The sequence below is a fragment of the Salvelinus alpinus genome, chromosome 4, assembly GCF_045679555.1.
Source record: "Salvelinus alpinus chromosome 4, SLU_Salpinus.1, whole genome shotgun sequence".
Classification (NCBI taxonomy): Eukaryota; Metazoa; Chordata; class Actinopteri; order Salmoniformes; family Salmonidae; genus Salvelinus; species Salvelinus alpinus.
The window spans coordinates 85010927-85027400 of NC_092089.1; the positions used below are offsets into that span (position 1 = coordinate 85010927).

Sequence of the window (16474 nt, forward strand, 5' to 3'; positions counted from 1 at the left end):
AGCATCCTCTCGGACACCCTAGACCCACTCCAATTCACATACCGCCCCAACAAATCCACAGATGATGCAATCTCAATCGCACTCCACACTGACCTTTCTCACCTGGACAAAAGGAACACCTATGTGAGAATGCTTTTCATTGACTACAGCTCAGCGTTCAACACCATAGTGCCCAAGAAGCTCATCACTAAGCTAAGGACTCTGGGACTAAACACCTCCCTCTGCAACTGGATCCTGGCCTTCCTGACGGGCCGCCCCCAGATGGTAAGAGTAGGCAACAACACGTCTGCCATGCTGATTCTTAACACTGGGGCCCCTCAGGGGTGTGTACTTAGCCCCCTCCTGTACTCCCTGTTCACCCACGACTGTGTGGACAAACACAACTCCAACACCATCATTAAGTTTGCTGACGACACAACAGTGGTAGGCCTGATCACCGACAACGATGAGACAGCCTATAAGTAGGAGGTCAGAGAACTGGCAGTGTGGTGCCAAGACAACAACCTTTCCCTCAATGTGAGCAAGACTAAGGAGCTGATCGTGGACTACAGGAAAAGGCGGGGTATGTGAATTGGAGTGGGTCCGAACAGGCCCCCATTAACGTCAACGGGGCTGTAGTGGAGCGGGTCGAGAGTTTCAAGTTCCTTGGTGTCCACATCACCAACAAACTATCATGGCCCAAACACACCAAGACAGTCGTGAAGATGGCACGACAATGCCTTTTCCCCCTCAGGAGACTGAAAAGATTTGGCATGGGTCCCCAGATCCTCAAAAGGTTCTACAGCTGCACCATCGAGAGCATCCTGACCGATAGCATCACCACCTGGTATGGCAACTGCTCAACATCTGACCATAAGGAGCAACAGAGGGTAGTACGAATGGCCCAGTACATCACTGGGGCCAAGCTTCCTGCCATCCAGGACCTATATAACAGGCGGTGTCAGAGGAAAGCCCATGAAATTGTCAGAGACTCCAGTCACCCAAGTTCTAGACTGTTTTCTCTGCTACCACACGGAAAGCGGTACCGGAGCGCCAAGTCTAGGACCAAGAGGCTCCTCAACAGCTTCTAACCCCAAGCCATAAGACTGCTGAACAATTAATAAAATCGTAACCGAACAATTTACATTGACCCCCCCTCCCTTTTGTACACTGCTGCTACTCGCTGTTTATTATCTATGCATAGTCACTTCACCCTCACCTACATGTACAAATTACCTCAACTAACCTGTACCTCCGCACACTGATTCGGTACCGGTGTCCCATGTATTGAACCTCATTATTGTTATTCTTATTGTGTTACTTTTTCATTATTACTTTTTATTTTAGTCTCCTTTGTAATATCTTCTTGAACTGCACTGTTGGTTAAGGGCTTGTTAGTAAGCATTTCACGGTAAGGTCTACACTTGTTGTATTTGGCGCATGTGACAAATAAAGTTTGATTTGATTGGATTTGATAATGATCCCCTCTCTATATAATACAGTCTCTCCTTAAACTGAACATCTCTCTCCCCATATACTGTCCTCTCCCCTTCTCTCTGACAATGAATCAAAGACATCTGGGCAATATTACATACACACACTGTACACACATGCACACGTACACACCTGGCACTGACACCATACATAATACACACACCACAGACACTGAGCAAGCCACAACAAGTTTAACACTTCTAGCATATTACAAATGCATCTTGATTTTCCAGACCTGTGTGTATGTGTGTGTGTGTATGTGTGTGTATGTGTGTGTATGTGTGTGTTTGTGTGTGTGTGATGCTGAACTTGCTGAGCCTAGCCTTCTGTATCACTGAGTGATCTGAGGATTCCGCTGTTAGAACACTGGGGCAGTGCCCAGCCTGAATAGAACACAGTTGGACCAATCGCGCATGGTCAGTACTCCACTGGCCAATCAGACGTGACCAGCACTCACAGGCTTTCATCAAGGGGTCCTTCTCTCAAGGTCAGCTGACGCTAACACTGCCTCCCCTCTCCTCACTTCACTCCGCCCCATCTCCTCTCCCCCTCTGCTTCTGTGCCTTCAGAGAAAGGCATCAACAGAATTGATCTGATTTTTTGCTAAGCTTGATTCAATAACAGAGAGTGATATGAAAGCCAAATCAATTAGAGCTGTTAACAGGAGAGTGTGTGTCACAGCGCCAAGCCAACTCATGGTGAGGAACACAGCACATGGACATATGGAGGGAGGGGATCTATAGACCGGGGTGTGAAGGCGATACCACAGTACATTCATCAAATCCACATGTCCTGTGGGAAACAGAATGTCAGTGCTGTGTGATTGTTTGTTTGAATGTGTGAACATATGTGAGTGTTGCGTTCTGCATATGTATCTGTGTGTATGTGTGTGTGTGTGTCTGTGTGTGTGTGTTCATGTATGAAAGAGAGAAGCACTTCTATCTCAGTCTCAGATCGGTGTGATTTCTGCAGTGCAAAGCTGTCACCATGGAAACCAGAGAGGGAGAGAGGTAAAGAGAGAGGCAGAGGGAGGGAGAGAGAGAGGCAGAGGGAGAGAGAGAGGCAGAGGGAGAGAGAGAGGCAGAGGGAGTGAGAGAAGCAGAGGGAGGGAGAAAGGGAGAGAGAGAGGCAGAGGGAGAGCGAGGGAGAGAGAGAAGGAGAGAGAGAGGGAGAGAGAGGCAGAGGGAGAGAGAGAAGGAAAGAGAGAGGGAGAGAGAGAGGCAGAGGGAGAGAGAGGCAGAGGGAGAGAGAGAGAGGGAGAGAGAGGCAGAGAGGCAGAGGGAGAGAGAGAGGCAGAGGGAAAGAGAGAGGCAGAGGGAAAGAGAGAGGCAGAGGGAGAGGGAGGGAGGGAAGCAAGAGAAGGAGAGAGAGATGCGCATTTGCAGTCCTGCTCTTGAATGATACACTGGCAGAATAGGCCTGTAGATCTGGAGCACATAAAATAACTAACCTCTGTAAAGACAGGAGCAAACCTGAGTGGATGAAAGCCTGTAACCGAGTGTGAATGAGGGTGTGTGTGTTTGAGTGTGTGTGAGAGAAAGATTCATGTCATGAAGAATCCCGCTGGTTGAATCAATGTTGTTTCCACATAATTTCAACCCAAACGTAAGGGCATTTTGTCTTTTTTTCACCCAACTTTTAACCTAAATCTAACGACATGGTGACATTTGTTGTTGATTTCAGTTTGGATTCATGTTATTTGATCACTCAATCAAATCAAAACTAGATGTTGAACTGACCTCTGTGCCCAGTGGAATGTGTCCCAGAGTCCCTCCATGACATGTTCTATCTCTCTCTCCCTCTCTCCTTTTCTCTCTGTCTCTGTCTCTTTGACACCAAAGTGCATGTCAATCTCTCCCTGTCTCATATATCGATTGCATTGCTTTTAGATGCACATTTGAACCTCAACAGTATCTCCTGTTTACATGTAGACCTAATCAAATCTCTAAGCTCACTGTAGCCTGGGGAGAGCAGTATGCAAGACTATTGAGGAGCACATGTCAGGGGGATCACACACACACACACACACACACTCCAAGCCTACAAGGATAAGCATGGCTATAATTACATGTGAGGACACCGAGGTCCTAATAATAATAAAAATATATATTTTGTATTACGGGTCAACATTTAAATATTACTCCCAGTGTTGATCAAAGCTCAGAATGCTTATATTCTTTATCTGACTCGGTTCTATTCATACCTGCCTCTTTGGGAACGAGTGGAATCATGAACAGTGGTTTGTTCCTTACAATGCATAGGGAAAGTATTCAGACCCCTTGACTTTTTCCACATTCATTTTTGTTACGTTACAGCCTTTTTCTAAAATTCATGAAATAGTTTTTCTCCCTCATTAATCTACACACAATACCCCATAACGACAAAGTAAAAACAGGACTTTTGAAATGCTTGGAAATGTATAAAAAATGTAAAACTGAAATATCACATTTACATAAGTATTTAGACCCTTCACTTAGTACTTTATTGAAGAACCTTTGGGGGCGATTACAGCCTCGAGTCTTCTTGGGTATGACGCTACAAGCTTGGCACACCTGTATTTGGGGAGTTTCACCCATTCTTCTCTGCAGATCCTCTCAAGCTCTGTCAGGTTGGATGGGGAGCGTCGCTGCACAGCTATTTTCAGGTCTCTCCAGAGATGTTCAATCAGGTTCAAGTCCGGGCTCTGGCTGGGTCACTCAAGGACATTCAGAGACTTGTCCCGAAGCCACTCCTGCATTGTCTTGGCTGTGTGCTTAGGGTCATTATCCTGTTGGAAGGTGAACCTTCGCCCCAGTCTGAGGTCCTGAGTGCTCTGGAGCAGGTTTTCATCAAGGATCTCTCTGTACTTTGCTCCGTTCATCTTTACCTCACCCTGACTAGTCTCCCAGTCCCTGCCCCTGAAAAACATCCCACAGCATGATGCTGCCACCACCATGCTCACCGTAGAGTTGGTGCCAGGTTCCCTCCAGACGTGATGCTTGGCATTCAGGTCAAAGAGTTCAATCTTGGCTTCATCAGACCAGATAATCTTGTTCCTCATGGTCTGAGAGTCCTGTAGGGGCCTTTTGGCAAACTCCAAGCGGGCTGTCATGTGCCTTTTACTAAGGGGTGGCTTCTGTCTGGCCACTCTACCATAAAGGCCTGAATGGTGGAGTGCTGCAGAGATAGTTGTCCTTCTGGAAGGTTTTCCCATCTCCACAGAGGAACTCTGGAGCTCTGTCAGAGTGACCATCGGGTTCTTGGTCACCACTCTGACCAAGGCCTTTCTCCCCCGATTGCTCAGTTTGGCCAGGCTGCCACCTCTAGGAAGAGTCTTGGTGGTTCCAAACTTCCTGTGTTCTTGGGGACCTTCAATGCTGCAGAAATGTTTTGGTACCCTTCCCCAGATCTGTGCCTCGACACAATTCTGTCTCAGAGCTCTACGGACAATTCCTTCGACCTCATGGCTTGATTTTTGCTCTGACATGCACTGTCAACTGTGGGACCTTATATAGACAGGTGTGTGCCTTTTCTAATCATGTCCAATCAATTGAATTTACCACAGGTGGAATCCAATCAAGTTGTTGAAACATCTCAAGGATGATCAATGGAAACGGGATGCACCTGGGCTCAATTTCGAGTCTCATAGCAAAGGGTCTGAATACTTATGTAAATAAGGTATTTCTGTTTTTTATTTTTAATACATTTGCAAACATTTCTTAAAACCTGTTTTCGCTTTGTCATTATGGGGTATTGTGTGTAGACTGATGGAAAACATTATTATAATTTTTTTTTAGAATAAGGCAGTAACGTAACAAAATGTGGAAAAAGTCAAGGGGTCTGAATACTTTCCTAATGCACTATATGTTATCCTGCATCTTCTGGATTTGCCTTTTTAGAAGCACATTCACCACTCTCTCAAACGGTTAACACCGCACGCTCGCGTCGCAGTCCGAGGGCCTGAGGCATGAAACGAACTACCTCAGCTCGCAGTCGGCTTTCAAAGTGGAACTGACAGCGTTTTAACTACAAACTTTCTAAGAAGTTTTAAAAATAGGTTGTATTTGACTCAATGTTCCATCACGTACACTAAGGCATTGTTGACAGAATAGATGGATGCAGTTCAATACATGATTAATATAATTCACCAATACATTTCTTGGTAGACCAAAAACTATTGCTATCAAGTTGTAAATCACAGCTGGCCTGGTACATTGTTTGCTGCCTCCATTCAGGATGCACTGTTTCAGTTTCAAAGACTCAATATTCTGGACAAAAACGGACGAACGTAACTAAGGCTGGGAATATCAATACAATCAGACTAGCAAGGGCAATGATTACAAGTCAGTTATAACGTGGCTAATAGGCTAGCATAAAAACACGGAGCCTAACGTTAGCTAGATAGCTAGCTGCTAGGAGGATGTAATTTCATGCCATTGGAGGAGTGGGTGAGGGACTGATTTTTTCCCCTCATATAGTTTTTCGGTGGCTATACACAGCGAAAGATGCAGATGTCATTTGGTTAGCTAGCAAGAACTTGAACAACTTTTATCCAGTTAGCATATCTCTTGCATTCGCACATTCACTCTCATATAAACAGCCTAACCAGCTCTGCTACGGCGAGTAAAATGTTCAGAGTGAGGTGTTCTTTAATTTGTATCTGGAAGTAGCTAGCTAGGAAGCTAGCCAACTTTAGCCAGTTAGCTTGTGTGCTTGGTTGGGACAAGCATGTATCGGCAGGCAAGCTGCAGAAGGACTAGTCAGATACAATTCCCCATCAATGTTGACGGCTAACTAGCTGAAACAGTTTGAGGGGGTATATCTAATGTTCCTTCGTTAGATTTTAGTTCATCTTGCTCTGGCTAGCATTAGTTGTTGATCTTGTTGTTGTTTATATGCATACTAAGGAAGAGAGAGCCTACATTTTCATGGTTGTTTGATCAACAGGACTGTAAAGTTCTCAAATGTAAGAAGACCCCGTGTTCTTTACATATTAGCAGAAATCCATTCAGGTGTATTTTGTGGCTTTTGGCGAATGGGTTCTAATGATCTAAATTCGTGCTATTGTAACTGCCTGTAAACACACAGTCCAGTTCAAAGTGAATGATGGCAGGCTCGTGTGGCAAATGGCTTGTTTGTATAAAGGCCTACTGTAGCTCTGATTGGCTATAGCGCATTAGGTCTGTGTAGAATCCAGTCTTGGACCAGATATAGAAATAACACATATGGGATCATGTAGTAACCAAAAAAGGGTTAAACAAATCAAAATATATTTTAGATTTTAGATTCTTCAAAGTAGCCACATTTTGCCTTGATGACTGCTTTGCACACTCTTGGCATTCTCTTAACCAGCTTCACCTGGAATGCTTTTCCAACAGTCTTGAAGGAGTTCCCACATATGCTGAGCATGAGTTGGCTGCTTTTCCTTCACTCTGTGGTCCAACTTATCCCAAACCATCTCAATTGGGTTGAGGTCAGGTGATTGTGGAGGCCAGGTCATCTGATGCAGCACTCCATCACTCTCCTTCTTGGTCAAATAGCCCTTACACAGCCTAGAGGTGTGTTTTTGGTCATTGTCCTGTTGAAAAACACAAACCAGATGGGATGGTGTATCACTGCAGAATGCTGTGGTAGCCTTGCTGGTTAAGTGTGCCTTGAATTATAAACAAATCACTGACAGTGTCACCAGCAAAGCACCACCACACCATCACACCTTCTGCTCCATGCTTCACGGTGGAACCACACATGCAGAGATAATCCGTTCACCTAGCGTCTCACAAAGGTTGGAACCAGAAATCTCAAATTTGGACTCATCAGACTAAAAGACAGATTTCCACCGGTCTAATGTCCATTGCTCGTGTTTCTTGGCCCAAGCAAGTCTCTTCTCTTCTCAAATCAAATGTTATTTGTCACATACACATGGTTAGCAGATGTTAATGCGAGTGTAATGAAATGCTTGTGCTTCTAGTTCCGACAGCTTCTAGTTCTTAATGGTGTGTCACGCCCTGGCCTTAGTATTCTTTGTTTTCTTTATTGTTTTAGTTAGGTCAAGGTGTGACATGGGGAATGTTTGTGTTTTGTCATTTTGGGTGGTTATATGGTAAAGGGGGTGTTGGGTTTAGTGTATGAGTTTGTGTTGAGTGAATGTTTCTAGGTATGTCTATGGTTGAGTGAATGTTTCTAGGTATGTCTATGGTTGCCTGAGTGGTTCTCAATCAGAGACAGATGTCTTTCATTTGTCTCTGATTGGGAGCCATATTTAAGGCAGCCATAGGCATCATGCATTTGTGGGTAATTGTCTATGTGTAGTGTTTGTGTCAGCACTATTTTTCTATATAGCTTCACGGTCGTCTGTTTGTTAGTTTGTGTATAGTGTTCGTTTCGTGTTTTTCTCTCTTCTAATAAAAGAAGATGTATTTTTCACACGCTGCGCCTTGGTCCAATCTCTCACCGCAAGACGATCGTGACATGGTGTCCTTTAGTAGTGGTTTCTTTGCAGCAATTCAACCTCTGAACAGTTGATGTTGAGATGTGTCTGTTACATATTTGGGCTGCAATCTGAGGTGCAGTTATTCTAAAGAATTTATCCTCTGCAGCAGAGGTAATTCTGGGTCTCCCATTCCTGTGGCGGTCCTCATGAGAGCAAGTTTCATCATAGAGCTTGATGGTTTTTGCAACTGCACTTGAAGAAACTTTCAAAGTTCTTGACATTTTCCGGATTCACTGACCTTCATTTCTTAAAGTAATGATGGACTGTCATTTATCTTTTCTTGTTTGAGCTGTTCTTGCCATAATATGGATGGTCTTGGTATTTTACCAAATAGGGCTATCTTCTGTATACCCACCCTACTTTGTCACAACACAACTGATTGGCTCAAATGCATTAAGAAGGAAAGAATTTCTGCAAATTAACTTTTAACATGGCACACCTGTTAATTGAAGTACATTCCAGGGTACTACCTCATGAAGCTGGTTGAGAGAATGCCAAGACTGTGCAAATCTGTCATCAAGGCAAATGGTGGCTACTTTCAAGAATCTCAAATATTGCCACGATGGTATGAAGAGATTCGGGAGACAGGCGCAGTAATGTGTAATAGTTTTTTTTATTCATCCCAAATTACGGTGTGCCGTGCAAAGCCACGGGGACGAAGACCAAACAAACACGTAACAAAAACACAGGGTTGAAACCCAAACAAAAGATCGAGGAGTACACTGAATAAGTAACACATGCACACGATGATTAACACACAGGACGAGACCCGTAATCATCTACGCAATCCACAAGGGCATGAAAGCCCAAAACACACAGCACAGGTACTCACACGCACCAACGGACATTGTGAAAATAATCGACCCCCCAATGGAAACCAAAGGGCACATATACAAATACAATCAGTGGGAATAGGGGACAGGTGTGCGCAATGAAAGTTCCGGAGGGATCCGTGACAAATATAAAATACATTTTGATTTGTTTAACACTTTTTTGGTTACTACATGATTCCATATGTGTTATTTCATAGTTTTGATGTCTTCACTATTATTCTACAATGTAGAAAATAGTAAAAATAAAGAAAAACCCTGGAATGAGTAGGTGTGTCCAAGCTTTTGACTGGTACTGTATGTTTTTATTCGGTTTTATTTACTGCAGTCTCTATTAATTGTACAAACGCACGACCACTTTCCCACTCTACATTGCTATAGAATTTTGACAAATTCCTTAACATACGTAAAACCCAAACATTCTACGAATTTATGAAAACGTGAAAATGACAGTATCTAAATGCTCCTTTGTCAGATTTTATTTTTTTACATGTCAGATTTTTCCTGGGGGTGTCTTTTTATGTGATTTCATGTTGCTAAAATGCTGTCAGTTCCACTTTAAAACTGACCCGCGACTCCTGCCATGTCTACAGACAGCCCCCAAACAAACAAAAAATTACTTTCGGAGAATGAGTGCACAACTGGTAAATAGTCGCTTATAGATAGGCTATGTCAGTCAGTCAGGTGTCTCGATGCCGGCAGAAACGTATATTTCAGTAACGTTGAAGGTCTCTGGTTAGTATTACTTAGCCAGCTAGAAGGATGAAGTAAGATGCTAACGTTAAACAGAGCCAACCTCAGCAGGAGCTAAAAATATGCTTCTAAGTTCTCACAATAACTGTGCTTTACAGAGAGTAGGCTACTGAGTAGGCTAGTGATGTGGTGCTCAGTGGTGAGGCTGAGGCTTGCTGTAGTGCATGCAAGAGGAAGCAGAGGAAGCAGAGGAAGAGGAGGACACATAGAGAGAGAGGAAACAAGCAGAGGAAGAGGAGGACACATAGAGAGAGAGGAAACAAGCAGAGGAAGAGGAGGACACATAGAGAGAGAGGAAACAAGCAGAGGAAGAGGAGGACACATAGAGAGAGAGGAAACAAGCAGAGGAAGAGGAGGACACATAGAGAGAGAGGAAACAAGCAGAGGAAGAGGAGGACACATAGAGAGAGAGGAAACAAGCAGAGGAAGAGGAGGACACATAGAGAGAGAGGAAACAAGCAGAGGAAGAGGAGGACACATAGAGAGAGAGGAAACAAGCAGAGGAAGAGGAGGACACATAGAGAGAGAGGAAACAAGCAGAGGAAGAGGAGGACACATAGAGAGAGAGGAAACAAGCAGAGAGAGAGCTTAGTACAGTTGTTCCCAAACTTATAAAATGTTGACTAATCTTAACAGACAAGTGAGGAACTTAAAGAAGATATGTTTCAATATGAACATCTCCACATGGCCCATCTTCCCTATAGGTGTACATTCAAATCTTATCAACATGCAAACAATATAGTTCTAAAAATGTCCCACGTTTTGCTTACGTCGCTGATGCTACATGTCAGTGTGAATCATTTCTCATATTTCCCTCCTTTCAGGGGTATAACATTATAAAGCTAATAGGCTATGTGTTTGTAGATGGACTAAGGTGAATGAACCTACAGCAGCCAAGTTGATCATGTCTGGGGTCATTTTTGCTTGATTTTGCTGTTTTTTTCTTGTATAGAAATGCAGTAAATGATCTTCCGGACCTCACTACAACTCAAACCCTGGTTACAGTCCCGAGGATAAGCTACTGTACAAGATTCACTCACTGTCCTCCTAATATGGAAAGCCTGTTGTGTGAGAAAGGAGAACAGGGAGTGTGGGATTGAGGGAACGGAAAGTGGAGGAAGAGAGAAGGAGACAGATTTTGTCGGGTATTGGGGAGGTAGGGAGAGGTGAGAGAGGGGGAGACAGAAATAGAGAGAGAAAGAGATTGATAGTATGTGTGTGAGAGAGAGGAAGGAATAGAGGATGTGTGTAAAAGAGAGAGGGGAAGATAGGTAGAAACAGGGGGATATGGAAGAAGAGAGAGGGAGAGAGCGAAAGAGAGAGGAAAAGCGAGAGAGGATGAGCAGAGTTAGTGATTAATAGTTGATGAAGCGCTTGCGGGCAGAGCGGTGGGGAAAAGCTATTCTCTCCCTCCTCTCCCTTCTCTACCCCTCTCGCTCCCTCTTTCCCCCCTCCTGACAGGGTTCTGAGTCGTGTGCAAGCCATGCTACCACCTCTCCCTCCCCGACTACCTCTCCTCCTTCCATCTATCTACCTCTCTCTCTCTCTTGCTCTCTAACCTCCACACCTCACTTTCTCTCTGTCACCTCTCACTCATTGCTCCCTCCATCCCCCTCGATCACCTCTCCCCCTCTCTTTCATATTTATCTATCCCCTCATTTCAGAGACACACTTCTCACTGCGGGGTTCTAAATCTTCTAAACCTGCATAACAGACAGTTTTCTACTGATTAGAGGATTGAGGCATTGATTCCATACATCTTCTGTGAAGAGGTAGAGATTCTAAAAGAGAAAGAGAGATAGAGAGAGAAACAGAGAAAGATAATCTCCCATACTTCCTCGGAGAGCGAGAGACAGAGAAACACAGAGAAACAGAGACAGAAAGGGGTGTGGCAACCATCCTTGAGCATGGGATGGATGGATGCATGGCTGAGGAGGGGGACACAAAGGTACCTTGCCTTTACAAATACAATCATCTGCTCTTCTCATGGTCCTTCTAAAAAGCCTTGTGACTTGGTTCAGTTTGCACTAAGAGACAGGAAAGGATGAGTGCTGTTACATTATTCGCAAACGCACTGGGAGGTCTGGAATGATGTCCACACACACACACACACACACACACACACACACACACACACACACACACACACACACACACACACACACACACACACACACACACACACACACACACACACACACACACACACACACACACACTCAAAGCAGGAGCAGTGCTTGTACAGCTTACCTGAATGTGTCTGATACAACACACATCTGTAGCGGTAGCAGGTGGCTGATGGGAGAACCATGTTCACACCAATCCTGATAGGATTCTAATAGCCAGGTCTTAGAAGTGATTATACCACATACATGCACATCCTCAACGCAGACCTCAGATGACCTCTAGGCATCTAGACACACACACACACACGTGCCCAAGCATGTGCACACGCACAGTAACTGTAATCAAGGAACAATCTAGACCACAAATGACAGTAACACTGGTCTGTATGTAGCAGACGTGAGTTGGTCATGGTCACGTGACTAGGTAGCCCCTCCTGCGATCTTCAAAACCAGTGTCAGCCCTCGCACCCAAGAGGGAATATCCTCTTGGTCTAATGGTCTAAGACGTTGGTTGCTCTTGTGGGAGACCCAGGTTCATATCCCGCGTTCCTACGTGTTACATATACATCCTGCTTACAGAAGGACACACTTACACTCAAACCTCAGTCAGTGTGCATAATTTATACAAGCCCCAGAACTCTCTGCTAAAGACAGCATGCTGATGCATTTGCAGCAGAGCAGCAGTTCTGTGGTATGTGTGAGGCCGTAGCTGAGATATAACGCTGCTCTATAGGGACAGAGAGAGAGAGACTTGTGTAGATAGTCAGAGCACTGGAGCCTGACTCTCTGTACATCTGGGACTTTGCATAGATGAGGTTCCAGTGGTGAGTCGAGTCTGTCTGTGTCACTGTTGAGTCATGGAATTGTGGTCTTTGATGGCAGCATCTGAGTAGCAGATTACCTACAATACTGTCATCCCTCTCTCAGCAAGCAGAGTTGACACTAAACCAAATAACAAGTATAGCACTTCAGCTGCAGACAGGGAATGGTGCAACCATACAGAAACACACAGCTGACAGAGACAAACACTCCAAGCATCATGTTGTCTTCTCTCTATTATGAGCACTGATAGGTGAACATGGTGGATAGGTTTCACCTGCATCACTTTCACCCATCAAGGCCTTTCAGATTAGTGGTCATGGGGGCAATGAGAACGAGTTGAGGAAAGATTGTTTATTTTCTCATCATGGATTCTATTCAGAGGTTAGGCACACTATGGTGCTGAAATGTTGTCAGGAAGATCTTAATGTTAGCCTTGGCTAGAGACCAGGGGCGACATGTGTCAAGCATCTCAGAAAAGGAGTGCTGATCTAGGATCAGGTATTTCCTGTACATGGAATCTTATTAATCGTGATATAAAAGATTAAACTGATCTTAAATCAGCACTCCTACTCTAAGATGCTTGATACATATGGGCCCTGATCATACCGGTTTTGTTTCATCATGCCGAAGGTGATGAGCTGAGCAAAGAAAGCTTCAGTTCTCCAGAATATTTGGACACATCCAGAGAATTTGTCACAGAGAATAGCAGATAATGTAACTGATGGTTTAAAGAGGCAATAGGCCACTGTCTTACTCTTATCATGCACGACAACAAATAAAACAGACTGAGAATGGATGGATGCTATTCAGAGGTCAGAGAATATGAGCTGTCCACGGTGCTGAAACATTGTCATGCCTCTGATCTTTAGTGAAGGCCCCTAAGGGACCAAATATCCACCACCTGATCTAACAGCACCGACCGGTTAGGACTAGCTGGTTGGTCCCCCTATTTCCTGTCACATGGTGTCAGTCTCCATGCTGTTTGAGAGCTACTGACATCTGAATTAATACTGATGGCTATTTGAAATTAAACGGTGTCATATTCTGTCAGATTCACTCCATATTCTCTCTCTCGCTTTCTCTCACTCTCTCTTTCTCTCTTTATCTCACTCTCTCTCTCTCTCTAATACCTTATTTCACACACACACACACACACACACACACAATGAGGCTTTTGTACAGCATCTATGCTCCATCTTTTGACTCCACATAGCCAAGCAGGCCAATATCTTACCAACATGCACACTATGGATGGTATATCATTTTCATATTGATGGATTGTCCATTTCAAATCAAAGTGCTTTATACATGATAATCGTCTCACTCGTCACCAAGTATAGCCTATTCTACATCACTCTTACCTATATCCTAATGTACTACAGTCTCTAGGACATCTGTCTCACACATCCATGCATGGTCTGATGTGCTCGAAAAAAAATGCACCGTCTTGGTTGTGTCACCAGGACATGGAGAATTGAACCGTGTCAATCATCACCTATAAGCACCCACAAGGAGGCCGGAGGCTCCTTATATCACCGGGGCATTAGCGTGCAGCCCTAAAGCGTCCAATAAAAGCTAAACTTACCGCAGTCCTCACACAACACGCTCTCCACATCCTTCTTCAGGTCCGTTCCGCTGGCATCCAGCGGAGCAAACGATGCCTTGAATACTAAAGGCTCGCCTGTTGGGTCCATGAAAAATATATATCTGTGGTTCTCCTCCACAGTGGTGCACGGGGCCTCGGAACTGAAGTCTCCGACAGTCACGAGCTGCTCCCGCTCGAGCCCGCCGCTGTTCACGGGCCACACGTCCAGCACTTTGACATTTACACTGTAAGGCTCCCGAGAGACGTTTTCCGGTGAAGAGCGCACCTCGCCCTCGATGACCACGGCAGATCGATATGCCTGGTCCTGGAGGGAATTGAGACTCGGGGCGTAACAGGCAAAGGAGACCCCGATGACCAGCATGGAGAAATGCACCGGATCAAGCCTCATGCCGTCGGCCGTGGCTCGGTTGCTGCAGTGCTGGGGCGGCTAAGGGGCGCGGATGACGGAGCGGGGTTGAAGTGGGAGACTGCGAATAGGCTCCGATAGCAGGGCAGAGCGGCAGACCTTGTATAAGTGTCCATGCCATCTGTGTCTGCCGCTTTCCCCATAAACTTTCAGATGGGGACACACCAGCCTAAGAAGCGGAAACAGCCCGGTTCTGCATGGTTAAAAATGTGGTTGCTGCATTCTCCTTCAACACAATTTTTTTCTCCTGAAACGCAAACCAAGACTCGTAAATTACCCTCTACTCGAAACCAGAGGTTCTGCATGAAGCCTCTACAGTCTATCCTCTCTCTCCAACAAATGTCATCGCATGGGTGGGCGCATTGCCTTTCTATAACAGAAAATTATTGTTAGATTCCGCACACAGAAAAAAAAAGCATAAATACACAGACAGACACACACAAGGTCGGGCTTCTTGATCCACCTTCAGAAGTGTAGAAAAATCGGGTTCCTTTTCGGTAAAACGGAGACTACAGAAGACAGCGGTTATCTGGTTATCCAGTTAGGCGATGCAACAGCGCAATCCCTCCAGCCGCGTCCCTTGCACCCCTCAAACGCGAACGGCTTACGTGAGCAAACATCACCTGCTCGGCCACTGGCGTCGGCTGCCACTTCCTGCGCAAACACTAATGACCGGAGCCGCGCGCCCAACACACTGGCCCAACACCCCTCAGACCACTGACAACAGGTCAGAGAAACCGCCCGAAGTCAGAACCATGGACGACCATTATAGCAGCAGCATATGGTTCGGTTGCGGTTCGGTTTAAAATGATAGGATCAACCAAACCCAACACTTAGAAGAGTGCGTACTGAACTACAGGGCTGGCTATTCAGAGACAAGGCTACACTGCGGCTAGTGCGATGACTAACGCTGCGAAAATGTCTCAATGGTTCCAGTAGTAGCCTATAGCACGACAACCTGTAAATTGGAGACCTCTCTTTCTGTCAAATGACCAAACCACTGGTTACGATGCAGCTAGCGCCAAACAGGTAACTCTCACGGAACGATGCCCAACAACGGCTTCACCTATTAGAAAGGCACTGGGTTCTGCGGGCATGTTCATGCAGGGCAGGAGATTTCTGCACCGAGAGAAAATTAATAATGTGTGTGGTGGTGGCCGAGTGGCTCAGCGTGTGGCCACATGTGAGAATATCGATTAGGCCAACCAGCATCGAAGTAATACGGAAGCCACATGTGCCAAAAGGATACTCGTTATCTTTGTACAGGATAGGTGGATGCCTTTAAAATATGTTGTTCTCTTCTCAAACCCTTAACAGTGTGACGAAAGCTTGGTCATACACAGCTTCACAGTGGTGGCTCACAAGTTATTCTCCTCCCTCTACCGTTCCATCCCTCCCTCCTTCTCCCCCCCAATCAATCAGTCACTTAATTCATTCAAGATTCCCCCACTCGCCCGTTCAGAGCGCGAGCTAGCCGTCCTTGCTTAGAGGTCAGAGAATTTGCGCTGAAAAAGCGTCAGAAAGATGTCGATATCAGTCACTAGAAGAGAACTGGTTAATATGGGGATTTCTGAGCATACTAAGGATATGTGACTCATTCTACCTCATCTTACAGTTCACTTAATAGACTAAATATTATTTTAGTTATTCAGAAAAATATATTTTCTTTTTGAAGCTCAATTTTTATTCTCAATCAAATCACTCCTTCAACACTCCAAACATATGAGTCTATTCTCTCATGAAAAGACAAATACACCTTGATCAGTTAATTCGACTTTTATATGTCATTTTATCCACCTAGCTGTATTATGTTTAAATGCAAGGGTGATTAAGAAGAGATGAAATACACGTTTGTATTATCTGTCTCTGCTCGGTTGTTATCTGTCTCTGCTCGGTTGTTATCTGTCTCTGCTCGGTTGTTATCTGTCTCTGCTCGGTTGTTATCTGTCTCTGCTCGGTTGTTATCTGTCTCTGCTCGGTTGTTATCTG

General features: G+C 44.9%; 1 protein-coding gene across 2 annotated transcripts in view; it reads right to left on the minus strand.

The window, feature by feature from the left end:
* LOC139574629 (pro-neuregulin-2, membrane-bound isoform-like) overlaps nt 1–15847 on the minus strand; it is a 44278-nt gene extending 28431 nt beyond the window's left edge. Inside the window, exons 1-2 of one of the 2 annotated variants that reach the window (XM_071399378.1) lie at nt 14763–15847; nt 14059–14654 (exon numbers count right to left, since the gene is read on the minus strand). In XM_071399378.1, coding sequence (XP_071255479.1) covers nt 14059–14467 — 409 coding nt within the window. In that variant the 5' untranslated portion in view covers nt 14468–14654; nt 14763–15847. Of the gene's footprint in view, nt 1–14058 lie in introns of both variants that reach the window. The other variant, XM_071399376.1, reaches the window with a different exon arrangement.
* Between the last annotated feature and the right edge of the window lie 627 nt (nt 15848–16474).